The following is a 12,027-nucleotide window of genomic DNA, read 5'->3' as shown; positions in this document are numbered from 1 at the left end:
CAGGCATATAGACAACAGAAAAACAGCGATAAGATAGGTCAAACAACAAAACATTAAGTGGAGCAGCAACTATTATCTGACTTAGAGGCAAAATTTGACTAGACAAGAATTTTGCATTTCAAGAAAGACATGGGCTAATGCTGATGACCTCAAACGAGTTAAAATTAGCAACAAAAAGTATAACAAGATAAAACAAATAGAACGCTTACTGTAGTTCTGGGAACCCTTGTCCACATTTTTAAAAAATACCTTTGATACATATTGGACCATTTTCAATCAGTGGAATAACTTATTATGCAGATAGAAGTAAAGGGTTTGAAAATGTAAAATAAAAGTCATCTATTTTTATGCTTTTTTGAGTGTCTTACTGATGTATCCGTGAAAAATGATATTTGAATAATTTCGACAGTGAAATGAATTAACAATTTTTCAAACTTTTCTATGACAAGACTATTTTTTAAAGAATTTTATCATCAATTCAAATTTTTTTTATGAATTCAAATAAATAATATCATGGCTATTCAACGTTGAATGTCAAACTTATTTTTCAGCCCAAGACTTCCCCTGTATTTATGAGAAATTGGACTTAAAAATTCAACTAAAATTGATGGTTTACAGTGGGGAAAAACAGATTTAATATTAACATTAAAATATTGAGGAAATTTCATTAGCCCATAAAAATAAAAAGACACTTTTTTACTGTTTGTTGTGGTAAGATGTAATTTTATATCATTGAAGGAACTTTAAAAAAGCAGTGCTTCACGAAGCGCATAGCCACTCATGAGAATACTGTTTTTAAAGATCTCTTGATGAATATAAAATTTCATCTTACAACAAACAAACAAATATCCTCATATAAATTTGCATTTTTTAAATTAAAAACCATGTCTAGTCACTTCCTTCATTTTCTTCAGGTAAGGTTCTGACACTTTTGTCTTGCTTGCTTTCCATTCCCCCATCGCGGGTCCTACGTCCCGCCTCCAGCCCAGCCACTTTGAAAACCTCTATTTCACAACATCTTACCTCGTTGCAGCCTTTTGTCGGCAAGTTCCTTTTGGACACATTTCTACAAAACCCAAGCATTCTTATCCTTAAAGAATGAAATGAAGTAAAATGAAGGTATTGAAACATTCAAAGGTCTTAGCCCAAACTTGTAGCATTTTGAGCAGTTATAAATTGGAATATAAACTAATTCTGGTATGTTTTAAACAAATATAGATGTTTTTGATCCCGGTTTTTAACATAGCTTTTTAAAACAATATTTCTGTGATATCGCTGCAGTCAGTTGTAAGGCTGAGATCATCTTATCGGTGTATCAGTAAAGAATGTTAAGGTAAGCAAATAACTTGCTTTACAGGCAAGGTGATTTCTGTTTTTAATATTATGCATCACAACACAATGCATGGGATAAAACCCAACAACAGCAGTAAAATATTCTCTCTTATTAATTTCCATAAAAGCTAGTCAAGCATTTTCCTTTCATTAAAGCAATACCCGAAGACACAATAACCCAAGATCTTGGATAATATATCTATTTTGGGAGGACACACTTTGCAATTTGGTAAGAAATATCAACTTACTATATCAATACCATTCAGTATCTAGAGGGCCCACAAACTTTTATTCGTTCCTCCCTTCAGTCACTTCATATTGGTACATTCTGCCAGTTATTTGACATGGTTTTTTTCATCAAGCGGTCACAGTTTCTCCCGTACATCTGCCATAAGACCAAAACATTGAGAGGAACCGCACCTTAAATAAAGCAGAACATAAACTTTTTTTTAATGGGTTAATTTTTACACTACTAAGAGCGATTGGGCTGCAAGTCACCAAATGACAAAATAATTTGTCAACTGGTACCTCAAAAACATAATCTGCCAAGAAAACTGTTTTGGATTGACAAATTAAAAAAGGATCTTTCCTCATATATTTTAAAGCCTAGGACAAACACCTTAGTGACTTGTGCCTTTTAATGTTTGTCCCCTCCACCGAAGTGTTATGGGGAACATTATCATTGTTTTTTTTTAACAAAAAGAGTTTTACAATATCAACAGAATAATTTTTGATAATTATAATAACAGCTCAATTCCTGGATTTTGTGGGTACTTAGTCATTTTCCTGGTATTTTTGAAAGCTGCCAGGCATTTTTTGATTTAATGAATTGACTGTCTTTCCTAATTAAAAATTAATGTGAAAACGAGGCAACTTTCCCCTGTTTCTCTCAAAACCCATTTTAAACATTTTAAAATAAATTTAAATGTGTTTAATTGAAACAAAAAATTCAAACATGCCATTTTTAAATCTGAAATTAATGAGCAAATGTTTGGGCCCCCTGTGCAATATTTTCTAACATAAATATAGCAGAATGATTAAAACATTATCATCAAATGCTCACCACAGACCCTTTGTTTCTTCGCTTTTAGGCCAGGGGTATGGGGAAAACTTTTTTTTTTAGTTACTAATTGGGGCAACATACATTACTAAACTATCTTAAAAGATGAGAGCATTGCTGATCTCCCCGAACTCAATTTGAATGCTTCCATCTGCTCAGAATAGGGAATGAGATATCTTTTCGGAAGTTTGCAGCGGTTGGTCAATCTGCTGCTGGACCTTAAACAGCATTCGCTGGCACATCCTCTTAATTTCAAACGATTCTTCTCTCGCATTGTTCCTCCAAGACTGCGGAGAATCTGTGTACAGCAGCTGAAAAAAAAGGATTCCATAATTCTAAGCCATATGACTTTTAGAGATATGTTGTGGTCGGATCCATGCTGGTCGCAAACCCTTATGTTGGTTTTTGTCATGACCCGGCTCAAATGAAAAAATCCAGTATTTTAAATTTTTCCTTGGCCTTTAAACAGTAATTAACGCTAAAATCCGGTCAAAAGGATTGTTGAGTGTGCAAGGTCACAAAATGTGAAAATGATAAGAATCATGAATTAAACTTAACATATTTTTGAGCCTAGGCATGTCATTTGGTGAAAATAAACATTCTTGACTCTTCCAGGGACCGTAACTTTTTGGATAACAGTAGTGGGGTCAGGCCAAGAATATGCGCACAAATTCGCAAGTCATGGTATAAGAACTAACACAAGTAATCATCAAAATTTCTTTTGAATACATTTTTGAACTAGGGGCGTCCCACAAGGTGAAACTTTCCATTTTTTTTGGCTGTGGTCAACTCAATCCAGCTTGTTTATAACATTTATTGACTTTTGTTTTTGAGAATATAACATTTAATAAGTATGTACTGGTAATAATAAATAATATTTATAGCTCCGAAGTTTATACTTACTGGCCCAATAATCTGCCCCAGGAAGGGTGGTATCAGAAGCCCTTTGTTTATTGGAGAAGCAACTTTGCACATCACTGCTGGCCTCCGCTCGCCAAAATGCCTGTGCAGATAAGCCGAAGGCGGAGATGAAAGTAGGCTTTGTGACTCTTTGGGCGTTGTTGCTTGGTCATAACTTGTGGTGGCCCTACTCTCTGTGTCTGTCTCATTTCATCAGTGCCACTATCCGATTCATACAGCCTTTTTGATGGCCTATTTACATAAAATGAAAATATACATTAATAAGTAATTATAAAATACATATACATTAAGTGAGTTATTTGGCGCCAAGTGACAATATGATTATGACCCGTAATCGGCTGGGCAAACATGTACTAGTCTATGTTTACATACGAATTGTTGTGCCGCAATTTTGTCTACCAAGGTTTTTTAGCACGAATGCGTTTGTTTCCCCGATAAGATATTTCATGAACGGGAAGGGCTAAAGACTTGGGGTTCGGTCCATTTGGAGCTTATACAAACGTGAAAGTTGATAAAAGATTTTTTTTAATTGTCTGGACAATTGTTTTCACAACGGCCCGGGGAAGTGAATCCCTTGCTTGCAAGCTCGAACTGGAGTTTCTGGCCCTTCTCTTAACTTAAAGTATGTTTTTAAAGGGGGGTATAATTTTAACAATTTTTTTTCGGTTTTTTGACTTTTTAAAGATGAACACAGGTTTAATTACCTGTCTATCGGGTCATATTTTTTTCTTCCCAGGTCCGATACTCGTGCCTGTGCAACATAGGGCTTGGTTGGTACTTGGAAAAAATACTTGAAATTTGTAATAATAAAGTATTTTGCATTTTAAAATTTAAAAATGCTTATGAATGAAATATTGGTACAAAAAGGAAGGGACTTCTAAGGCCTAGGAGGGGTCACTGGATTGTCAAATGATGGTGTCCCTTTAAAAAAGATCTCTTAAAAAATTTAGTCTAGATAGAAACAATATTATTAAAATGTTAGTGTCGACTCCGGTCACAGTTAAAGTTATTCAACAATAACAAACTAAACACACCCATAGGTCAGCTAAAGTGCCTTATAGTGGGCGTAAATTCTAGAAAATGTCGGCAAATTAAACTGACAAAAACTATCGCGAAATTACATGGCAAAGGCAAAAACAAAAAAAATAAATGACGTTTTACACTTTATTACACACACAATAAATCTCTGTAAGGATATAATATGAAAGGCCGTTATACCGAAATCGTCTTTTTTAAATGTTCCGAATTGAAATGAAATATTGTTTTCGTGTACAATTTTACAATTAACGTTTCAATACACAATTTTGATTTTAAGCGGCAGCGGAAATCACGTCCTGCGCATGCTCGAAATAAATTTTTCATCAAAGTGCTGATTTTTATAAAATTATTTCTGAATTAATAGTCTAAAAACACATTTTTATATTTAGATTATAAAAATTAAAACCAATATAAAAACTAAACAAATTTAATTTTTCGGGACCTGCTCAGGGATTTTTCTAAAAATTTATTGGGTTGCCCAATACCCATATGGGTCCCTATCAAAATTTTGTTAATGCTACGATTTTCAAAAAGATAATAGCAATTTATTTCCAAAAGGGGTTCAAATATACCCCTAAGGGAAACAATTCTAAAAAAATAAAAACGAAAAAAAGTTTTTCCCTTTTAGTGCCCGTAATATGGCCCATATTTTCCAAATATCTCCAAATGGATTTCCCATAAAATTTGGGCCCCCATAGGTCCCAAAATGGGGTCCCCCTTTTTCTTTTCCTAGAAAAAGCCCCCTTTTGGGTTTCCCATAAATGCATTTTTCTGGGGCAGGCCTTAACCTTGAAAAATGGGATTATCAATTGGGAAAAAAATACTTGGGGTTTGATAAAAGGGTAATAAATATTTAGCTAAATGTTTCTTGTTTTTATTAAATTAAGTGTTTTTACATTGTAATTAACAGTCAAACAAAGCCAAACCACATGCCAAACAATAATAGAATAAAGAAAATTTAAAGCAGCACGCCTCCAGATTTATGCTAATTTTCATGAAAATTTTGAAAATGTATTTGAATGTGTAGTATTGTGAAGTAAGCAAAAGACAGCAATTTACACATTATCAATGGCACTTTCAAACCATGTAAATTAAAAAGTGGTCAAAATATGCATAAATTGCCCTTACTGCGTTAGTAACGCAGTAGAAATGTGGTTGCAAATACTGAAAATCAGTCATTAATCGCACATAGCATGTAAAATATTACTTGAATCTTGAAACTATTTACTTTTCCTTACATCTTAGAACATTTTTCTCAAGTTTAATTTTATTGGAATATTTTTACTCATCTGGAGGCATGTAGCTTTTAAGATTACATTTATTAATTTATAAAGGTAAAAAGATCTTCGGAAAATTCACTTACAGATGCTCTAAATGAAACAATTGTCTCACGTATACATAAATATATACAAAAACAAAAATATTTGATAAACATGTATATAACATTCTCGTTTAATAGAAGAAAAAGCTCCTCTCAACTTCATAGGAGTAAAGTGAAATTGATTGTAGAGTAAACAAACGAGTTGCACTTTGTACTGCATCTGCAGCAAATAGATCATGTAAGAACTGGTTTTTCTATGTTAATGATATGTTAAAAAATTGTAATGCGCACCAATATAGTGATATAAGAATTTCCATTCCAAAACATACTATAGTGAATATTGTTACTACTAAATTGCAAGTAAAATTTGTTTTAAACTGGCTCGAATTCTTTGAATAGTGTCACAGGTCCTTCTGGTCCGTGGTGGCAATAAGTGCGTACATTATCGACTGTTTAAAACAGAATATGAGACAGAATTATATTGTAAACTCATTATGCCCTCCTTGTCATCGCACTGCATTTAGCAAGTTTCGTTGTGGTGTTGCGCCTTTACGCATAGAAACTGGGCGTTACGAAGGCTTAGATGTATTGGAACGAAAATGCCAGTTCTGTGACAGTAATTGAAGACGAAAGCCATGTCATTCTTGATTGCTTTGTGTACGATGACTTGCGACAATCATTATTTGATAAGGCTAAAACAGTAGATAGTGCATTTGTACAAATGTCTAAAAATGAACAATAAATATTTCTGTTCACTAAAACTGAAATGATACGTTATTGTGCCAAAACCTGTTTTAACATTCTACAACGTCGTTTTTTATTCTCTTGTAAATAATGCCATTATATTTGCTTTAAACATGATAATGTATTTTACCTAGGTTTAAGGTAATCCTTGCTAATCAGGTCATGCAAGATCTTATCTTGGATGATAAATCGATCTTTTAAAAACGTTTTTTATAGGCGCGATAGGGCTCCGATTTACAATTCTCAATTTCTTAGCAGTTTTTATTTTTCGATTAGCGATGGTTACCTTACTTTTAATATTTTGTTTAAATACATTGTAATTTTACTATTTGATTTTAGTCTTAGACTAACTGTATAGGTCTTGAATATGTTTATTATTGATATAATGTCTCTTAAAATTCTTAAATAGAATGGTCGTATGCAGAATTTATGTGAATATGTGTAAATATGTATAAAAATGTATGTATACGAATGAGACAAAAATAAAGTATGAATATAGTTGACAATATAACATAGGATAAAATAATGAGCATTATTAAATACTATATCACATACGAGTAAAACTATGACATGCTCACCAAAACCAAGGATAACACAAAAAAGGGCAAAAAAGCTCTTATTTCCATTGTGGTCCTTTGTATTGGCGGCATGACATAGAGAGGCAAACCTAAATATAATCATGTTTAAAAAAACTAATAAATCATAAAAATGTATATCACAGTCAAATCTTGAGTTAATGATACTCCTGTTTCTAGCTAGGATTTAAAACACATTACTAAAATTTTAATAAGATAAATAGCAGACAATTTAAAATCCTGAGCCGAAATATGTAAAAACATGTTTAAAAAAATTTTAAATACTGTTCATAAGATGACTTTTGATGGCAACCTTAAAACTTTGTAACCTGTTGATCTCCGTTAACTTTACAGGTAAATCATTCCATAATTTAATACCAGAGAAAGCAAAGGATTTAGAACCCTGGCCTTTGACCTTAGGTAGACAATATCCACCCTTTTGACTAAGTCTTGTACTATAATTATGAATGGAATCTTGTGAAATAAAGTGTTCAGACATGTAATCCGGAGATAGGCCATTTTTTATCTTAAAAACATGACACAACATTATCTGTTCAACTCTTTTGTGGACCGGTAACCAGTTAAGGGACTTAAAGTGGGATGGGTCAATGTGGGCTCTGGAGTCCAAGTCAAGTACAAATCTCATTATTTTGTTTTGACAAGTTTGTAACTTATTTTTTAAAGACTGTGTCAAGCTAATATACCAAACAGAGCATGCGTAATCATAGTGACACTGAATAAGAGACATAACCAGAAGTTTCTTGGTATGCTGAGTAAGAAACTCTTTCTTGCGGTAAAGAAATTTTAACCGAGAGTTTGCCTTCTTAAGAACAGACTCGGCCATGGCGCAAAATGACAGATTTTGGTCTATAGTAATCCCAAGATACTTGATAGATGAAGTTGATTCAATGGATGTACCAGAACAGGTTATATGCAGGTATCTAATATGCGTAATATATTTAAAGCTCCAAACAGTTATCTAAATAGGTCTTTAAATTATTATTTATTTCTTTCTTTTGTTAAACCTTTGAAAACTGATCAGTCGTTCAATTTTCATCAAAATAGGGTCAATTTAAACGGTTCGTTTCATTTTAATTAAACGTCTGAAACACAAGTTTACAAGTATAACGAGGCTTAGCGTCTGCCACTCTGATCATGGGAAGTAACCGTTGCTGAGACTTTGCTGATAAACTACAAACATTTCGTGGCAGTTACTTCCCCTATCAGTATAGTTAAAGGGGCAGGGGACCTAAAAATGAAAAATTTTGTATTTCAGTGTGACCAGAAACACAATTCCAAATATTTCCAAAATCTGTTTCACGGGCAGATAACCAGTTGCACAGCATTATTCAATGATATATGACATACATTGAAGAAAATAATAGTTTGCCTGCATTGCTCCTTCAAAAAATGACTGACAGCAATTTATATTTACCCCCACTTAGCCAAAATCACACCTAAAATATATCAATATGGGCAATCTTCATGAAGGTGCAGCATACTCCAGAATCCGCCCGATTCCTTTAAAAATATCAGTAACACGCAGTGCAGGCCATGGCATTTTCAGAAATGACCAATAAAGTGTCTATCATACGTTTAGATTTTTCACAAAATTTATCTGAAATTTCTTACTTGTTTGGCGCCGACTGTCAAAGCTTGATTTTTAACTTTTTCACCTCCATTCGGAGAGTCAGAAATACATACAAAGCTACCAAAATGCTTAGTTTCGGGTAAAAACCCCAAAATACTTCTCATTTCCTACACACAAACAAGAAAGAATTACAATGACAGAGAAATATCAGAAGTTATCAGTACCTTCAAAACACCATGTCTGAGTTATTAAAAAAATTGACCCGGGGCCATCATTCGAATATGTCCCCTGCCCCCTTAACTTGATGTTACGAACGCACAACCCAAATTTATGAGAGATTGAAACATAAAACGGCATATAATATGCATTCTGAAAGAGGTAGGGGGAATTTTCGTTTAAATAATAATAACAATAGCAGACATTTAATTTATACTAGCAGGCGACACTCTGAGATAGCGGAAAACAAAAGCATACATTATTCTGCACATCTAATGTAATATTATACCGGTAGTTCATTTCATAAGTAAAATATAGTAGTCCATTATCAAAGTTATTGTTGATGAATTGGCAAAATGTTAATTTCTCCGGACCCACATTAATTAAACGCAAAAATATCCATCACTTAAAAATCTGAAAGGAATATAGAAATATTACTATGTATAATTATCGGCATATTTCGTTTGTGATACAGGTGTTTATATTTGTAATTTTTATTTTATCACGTTACATGCGGATCGACACAGTGCGAAACGTGATGTTTCAGGTATGGTCTTCTTGAATTAAACGAAACAGAAATTATGTGGTTTTTTTTGTGTTTTTTTTCGATATAATACAATGAATACAAATGAAATCGCAAGTACTTTGTATTCAAAAACAAAGCAAGAAATAGGAAAAGAAACAAATACTAAATTTAAATGCAACATAACCCTTCAATGTTACAAAAAAAATCGAAAGTAAACGCTTATGATAGTTTGTTTTGTTTGATATCTCACCTTTGAAAAATATAAAATATCAAGGATGAAACTGTTATTTCAATATCTATGTGTTTAAAATATTTTCATTTTAACCAAAATAAATAATACTAAATGAAAAAAAATGCAAGCGAATCATTATTTAAAATAAATCTCAGAAAAAAACTTAAGCGGATTTGTGCTGACGGCATGCAATACTCAAAGAAAAAAACAAATAATGACATTTGAATTGAAAATAAATACTAAACATAATTGTGTCACATTATACGCTTTGAGTTTTCCTCTATAATATAATGATATAACTGTTTACAAAGAAAATGAAGTAATAATAAGAAACAAACGTGCAATGTATTAAAAACATAATTTATAACTCTGAATTACAAATATTAGTGTTTTTACAAAAGAATTTATCTTGACTATTCTTCACTTTTCCTCCCGTTTAGTAAGGAGTAAAGTATCTGAATAAAGATAAACTCGGTGATAGTATTGTAGAGACATTTACACTATTACTTTTATCTCACGGCCATACAAGTGAATTATACAAGCATATTTATTTTTTGAAACAGTCCTTAATGTTATTTTATGTCAAACATTTTGATGAAATTGCAGTCAACGGAGGACTTAAATTCACTAATGAACATTTTATTTTGCTCTTTAGAAATGTTGATATTAAGTGGTTGCAATACATGCTGCGAATGGAAAGGCAGAATTTCTCTCGTACCAGGTACAATAACTCCAAGCAGATCGCTTTTCATTGCATAACAAACAACAGCACATCCGCAGTTTGTGACTGTTAAGCCTGCTGGTGTACCATTATTCTCGGTTTCCCACTGAGATACCAGTTCTCCTTGGAGTGTAAATTTATACACGACACCGCTGCCACTGTCCGACACAAACATATATTTATTATCTGTACTCAGATATACATACATCGGATATTTCAATATGCTTGTATCTCTAACCTCATGGAGGATTTGACCTTCCATGTCCAATACCTGAACAGCGGGAGGATTAAGAAAGGCCACTGCCAATATACCATTGCGATGATTTATTCCAACACATCCTTTCCTGACATTCAGACTGTGACTTTCAGTCAAACCGTTTTGCGTATTCAAAAACACGATTTTGCCTTCATGTGGTATACATGTTGCAGCAGATGATGAACTAATTTTGGTTATGTCTGTGGAAAAATCTGACAATTTCAATGTTGAGGTGACTTTATTATCTCTATAATTTAAAATTTTTAACGATTCGTTGTTGCGGTCTGCTAACAGAATTTCAGCTTCAGATATAAAAGTAATTCCTGTTATAAAACAATTTCCTTCATTTTTTGCCTGGCAATTTACTTTGTTAACAAAATGTGCCTTCACGTCATAAACACATTTCTTGCATTGTCCTGAAAATGTTTTTACTTTTGTTTCAAGACTGCCAAAGGGTGTTTTATGTTTCTTCAAAGTATCAAAACCTTCAGATACTTTAAAATTTAAAGTGTTTATCTGACTCTTGGCTGAAATGGTTTCATTTATTTTTTGACATTTTTCCAAACTTCTCTGTACACGCTTAGATGTCACAAACAAATTGTTGACCTTGTATTTGCACTGATCCAGTTTTCTTTGAAATTCTTTCATTTCATCAGATAATGCCTCGCACTGACCTTGAAGCTTTTTTTGTGACGATACATCTCTATCATTCATTTCTTCAACTTTTTGTAAAAGGTCTGCTTCCATTTTGTCTAGATAATTATCCATTTCTTTACTAAATAACTTAATTTCTTTAACGACCTCGGTCTTTATTTGATCCGCTGCTTCCAAACTGCATTTTATTTCTTCTTTACAAAGAACAAGGTTTTTCCTGAGGTTATCAATTCTATGTTTAATCAAATCGAGGTCGACATTGAAGCCATAATTACTTGATACATCGGAAACGAGCTGAACCTTGCAAGAGGTATGTTGAAGTACCATACAATCTCCACAACCAACGCTGTCGTGCTCTTGACAATAAAACTTTACTATTTCGTTTACATGAACATCACATAGTTCAGTGCACGGGTCAGTTTGAGTCTGATATCTCGGCATTTCATCTTCGGATTTGATAACATGATATTTGGTTGTTGCCAACTTCCGGTGTGCCTTTATGCATGATGAACATATAAATTCGTTACAATTATCGCAATAGCCCTCTGCTTGTACAGTATCACCGTCACGCTGGCACGGCTGGCATAATCTAACAGAAGATTCCTTACGTCCAGAGACTTCCATTTTAAATTTAATCAATGAAAAGTACAATGTTGCCTCTTTAAACACATATTATGTCGTATTCACAAATAAGAAAGACACAGTTCTATTTATTTTTATATAAAGCTTTCATGTTATATAACATGTAATTCTCTTTTAACTTGTAGTGTTTATTGTGCACAAGAATAAAACACTATTTATTTACTTCGTTACTGAACATGCCAAATTGATATTAAATAA

General features: G+C 32.9%; 1 protein-coding gene across 1 annotated transcript; it reads right to left on the bottom strand.

Moving 5' to 3' along the window:
- Positions 1–3,366: 3,366 nt before the first annotated feature.
- On the bottom strand, positions 3,367–11,811 carry LOC132737322 (uncharacterized). Its single transcript, XM_060724587.1, has 3 exons — positions 10,275–11,811; positions 4,018–4,090; positions 3,367–3,544 (listed from the first exon to the last, which is right to left on the bottom strand). Exons 1-3 carry the CDS (start codon positions 11,809–11,811, stop codon positions 3,367–3,369), a joined length of 1,788 nt encoding a protein of 595 aa, XP_060580570.1.
- Positions 11,812–12,027: the final 216 nt, after the last annotated feature.

This window comes from Ruditapes philippinarum, unplaced genomic scaffold, assembly GCF_026571515.1.
Source record: "Ruditapes philippinarum isolate M1 unplaced genomic scaffold, ASM2657151v2 ctg1672_1_1_1_1, whole genome shotgun sequence".
Lineage (NCBI taxonomy): Eukaryota > Metazoa > Mollusca > Bivalvia > Venerida > Veneridae > Ruditapes > Ruditapes philippinarum.
Note: the sequence above shows the minus strand (reverse complement) of the source record. Positions and strands in the feature narration are given on the sequence as shown.

Excerpts from the sequence above, each read along its gene's own strand:
- LOC132737322 (XM_060724587.1), bottom strand. The coding sequence starts at position 11,811 with ATGGAAGTCTCTGGACGTAAGGAATCTTCTGTTAGATTATGCCAGCCG. Across the intron at positions 4,091-10,274 it reads GCTTGGAGTTATTGTACCTG|TACCAACCAAGCCCTATGTT; the intron begins GTACGAGAGAAA and ends ATTTTTTCCAAG. Across the intron at positions 3,545-4,017 it reads AAATATGACCCGATAGACAG|GCCATCAAAAAGGCTGTATG; the intron begins GTAATTAAACCT and ends TTATGTAAATAG.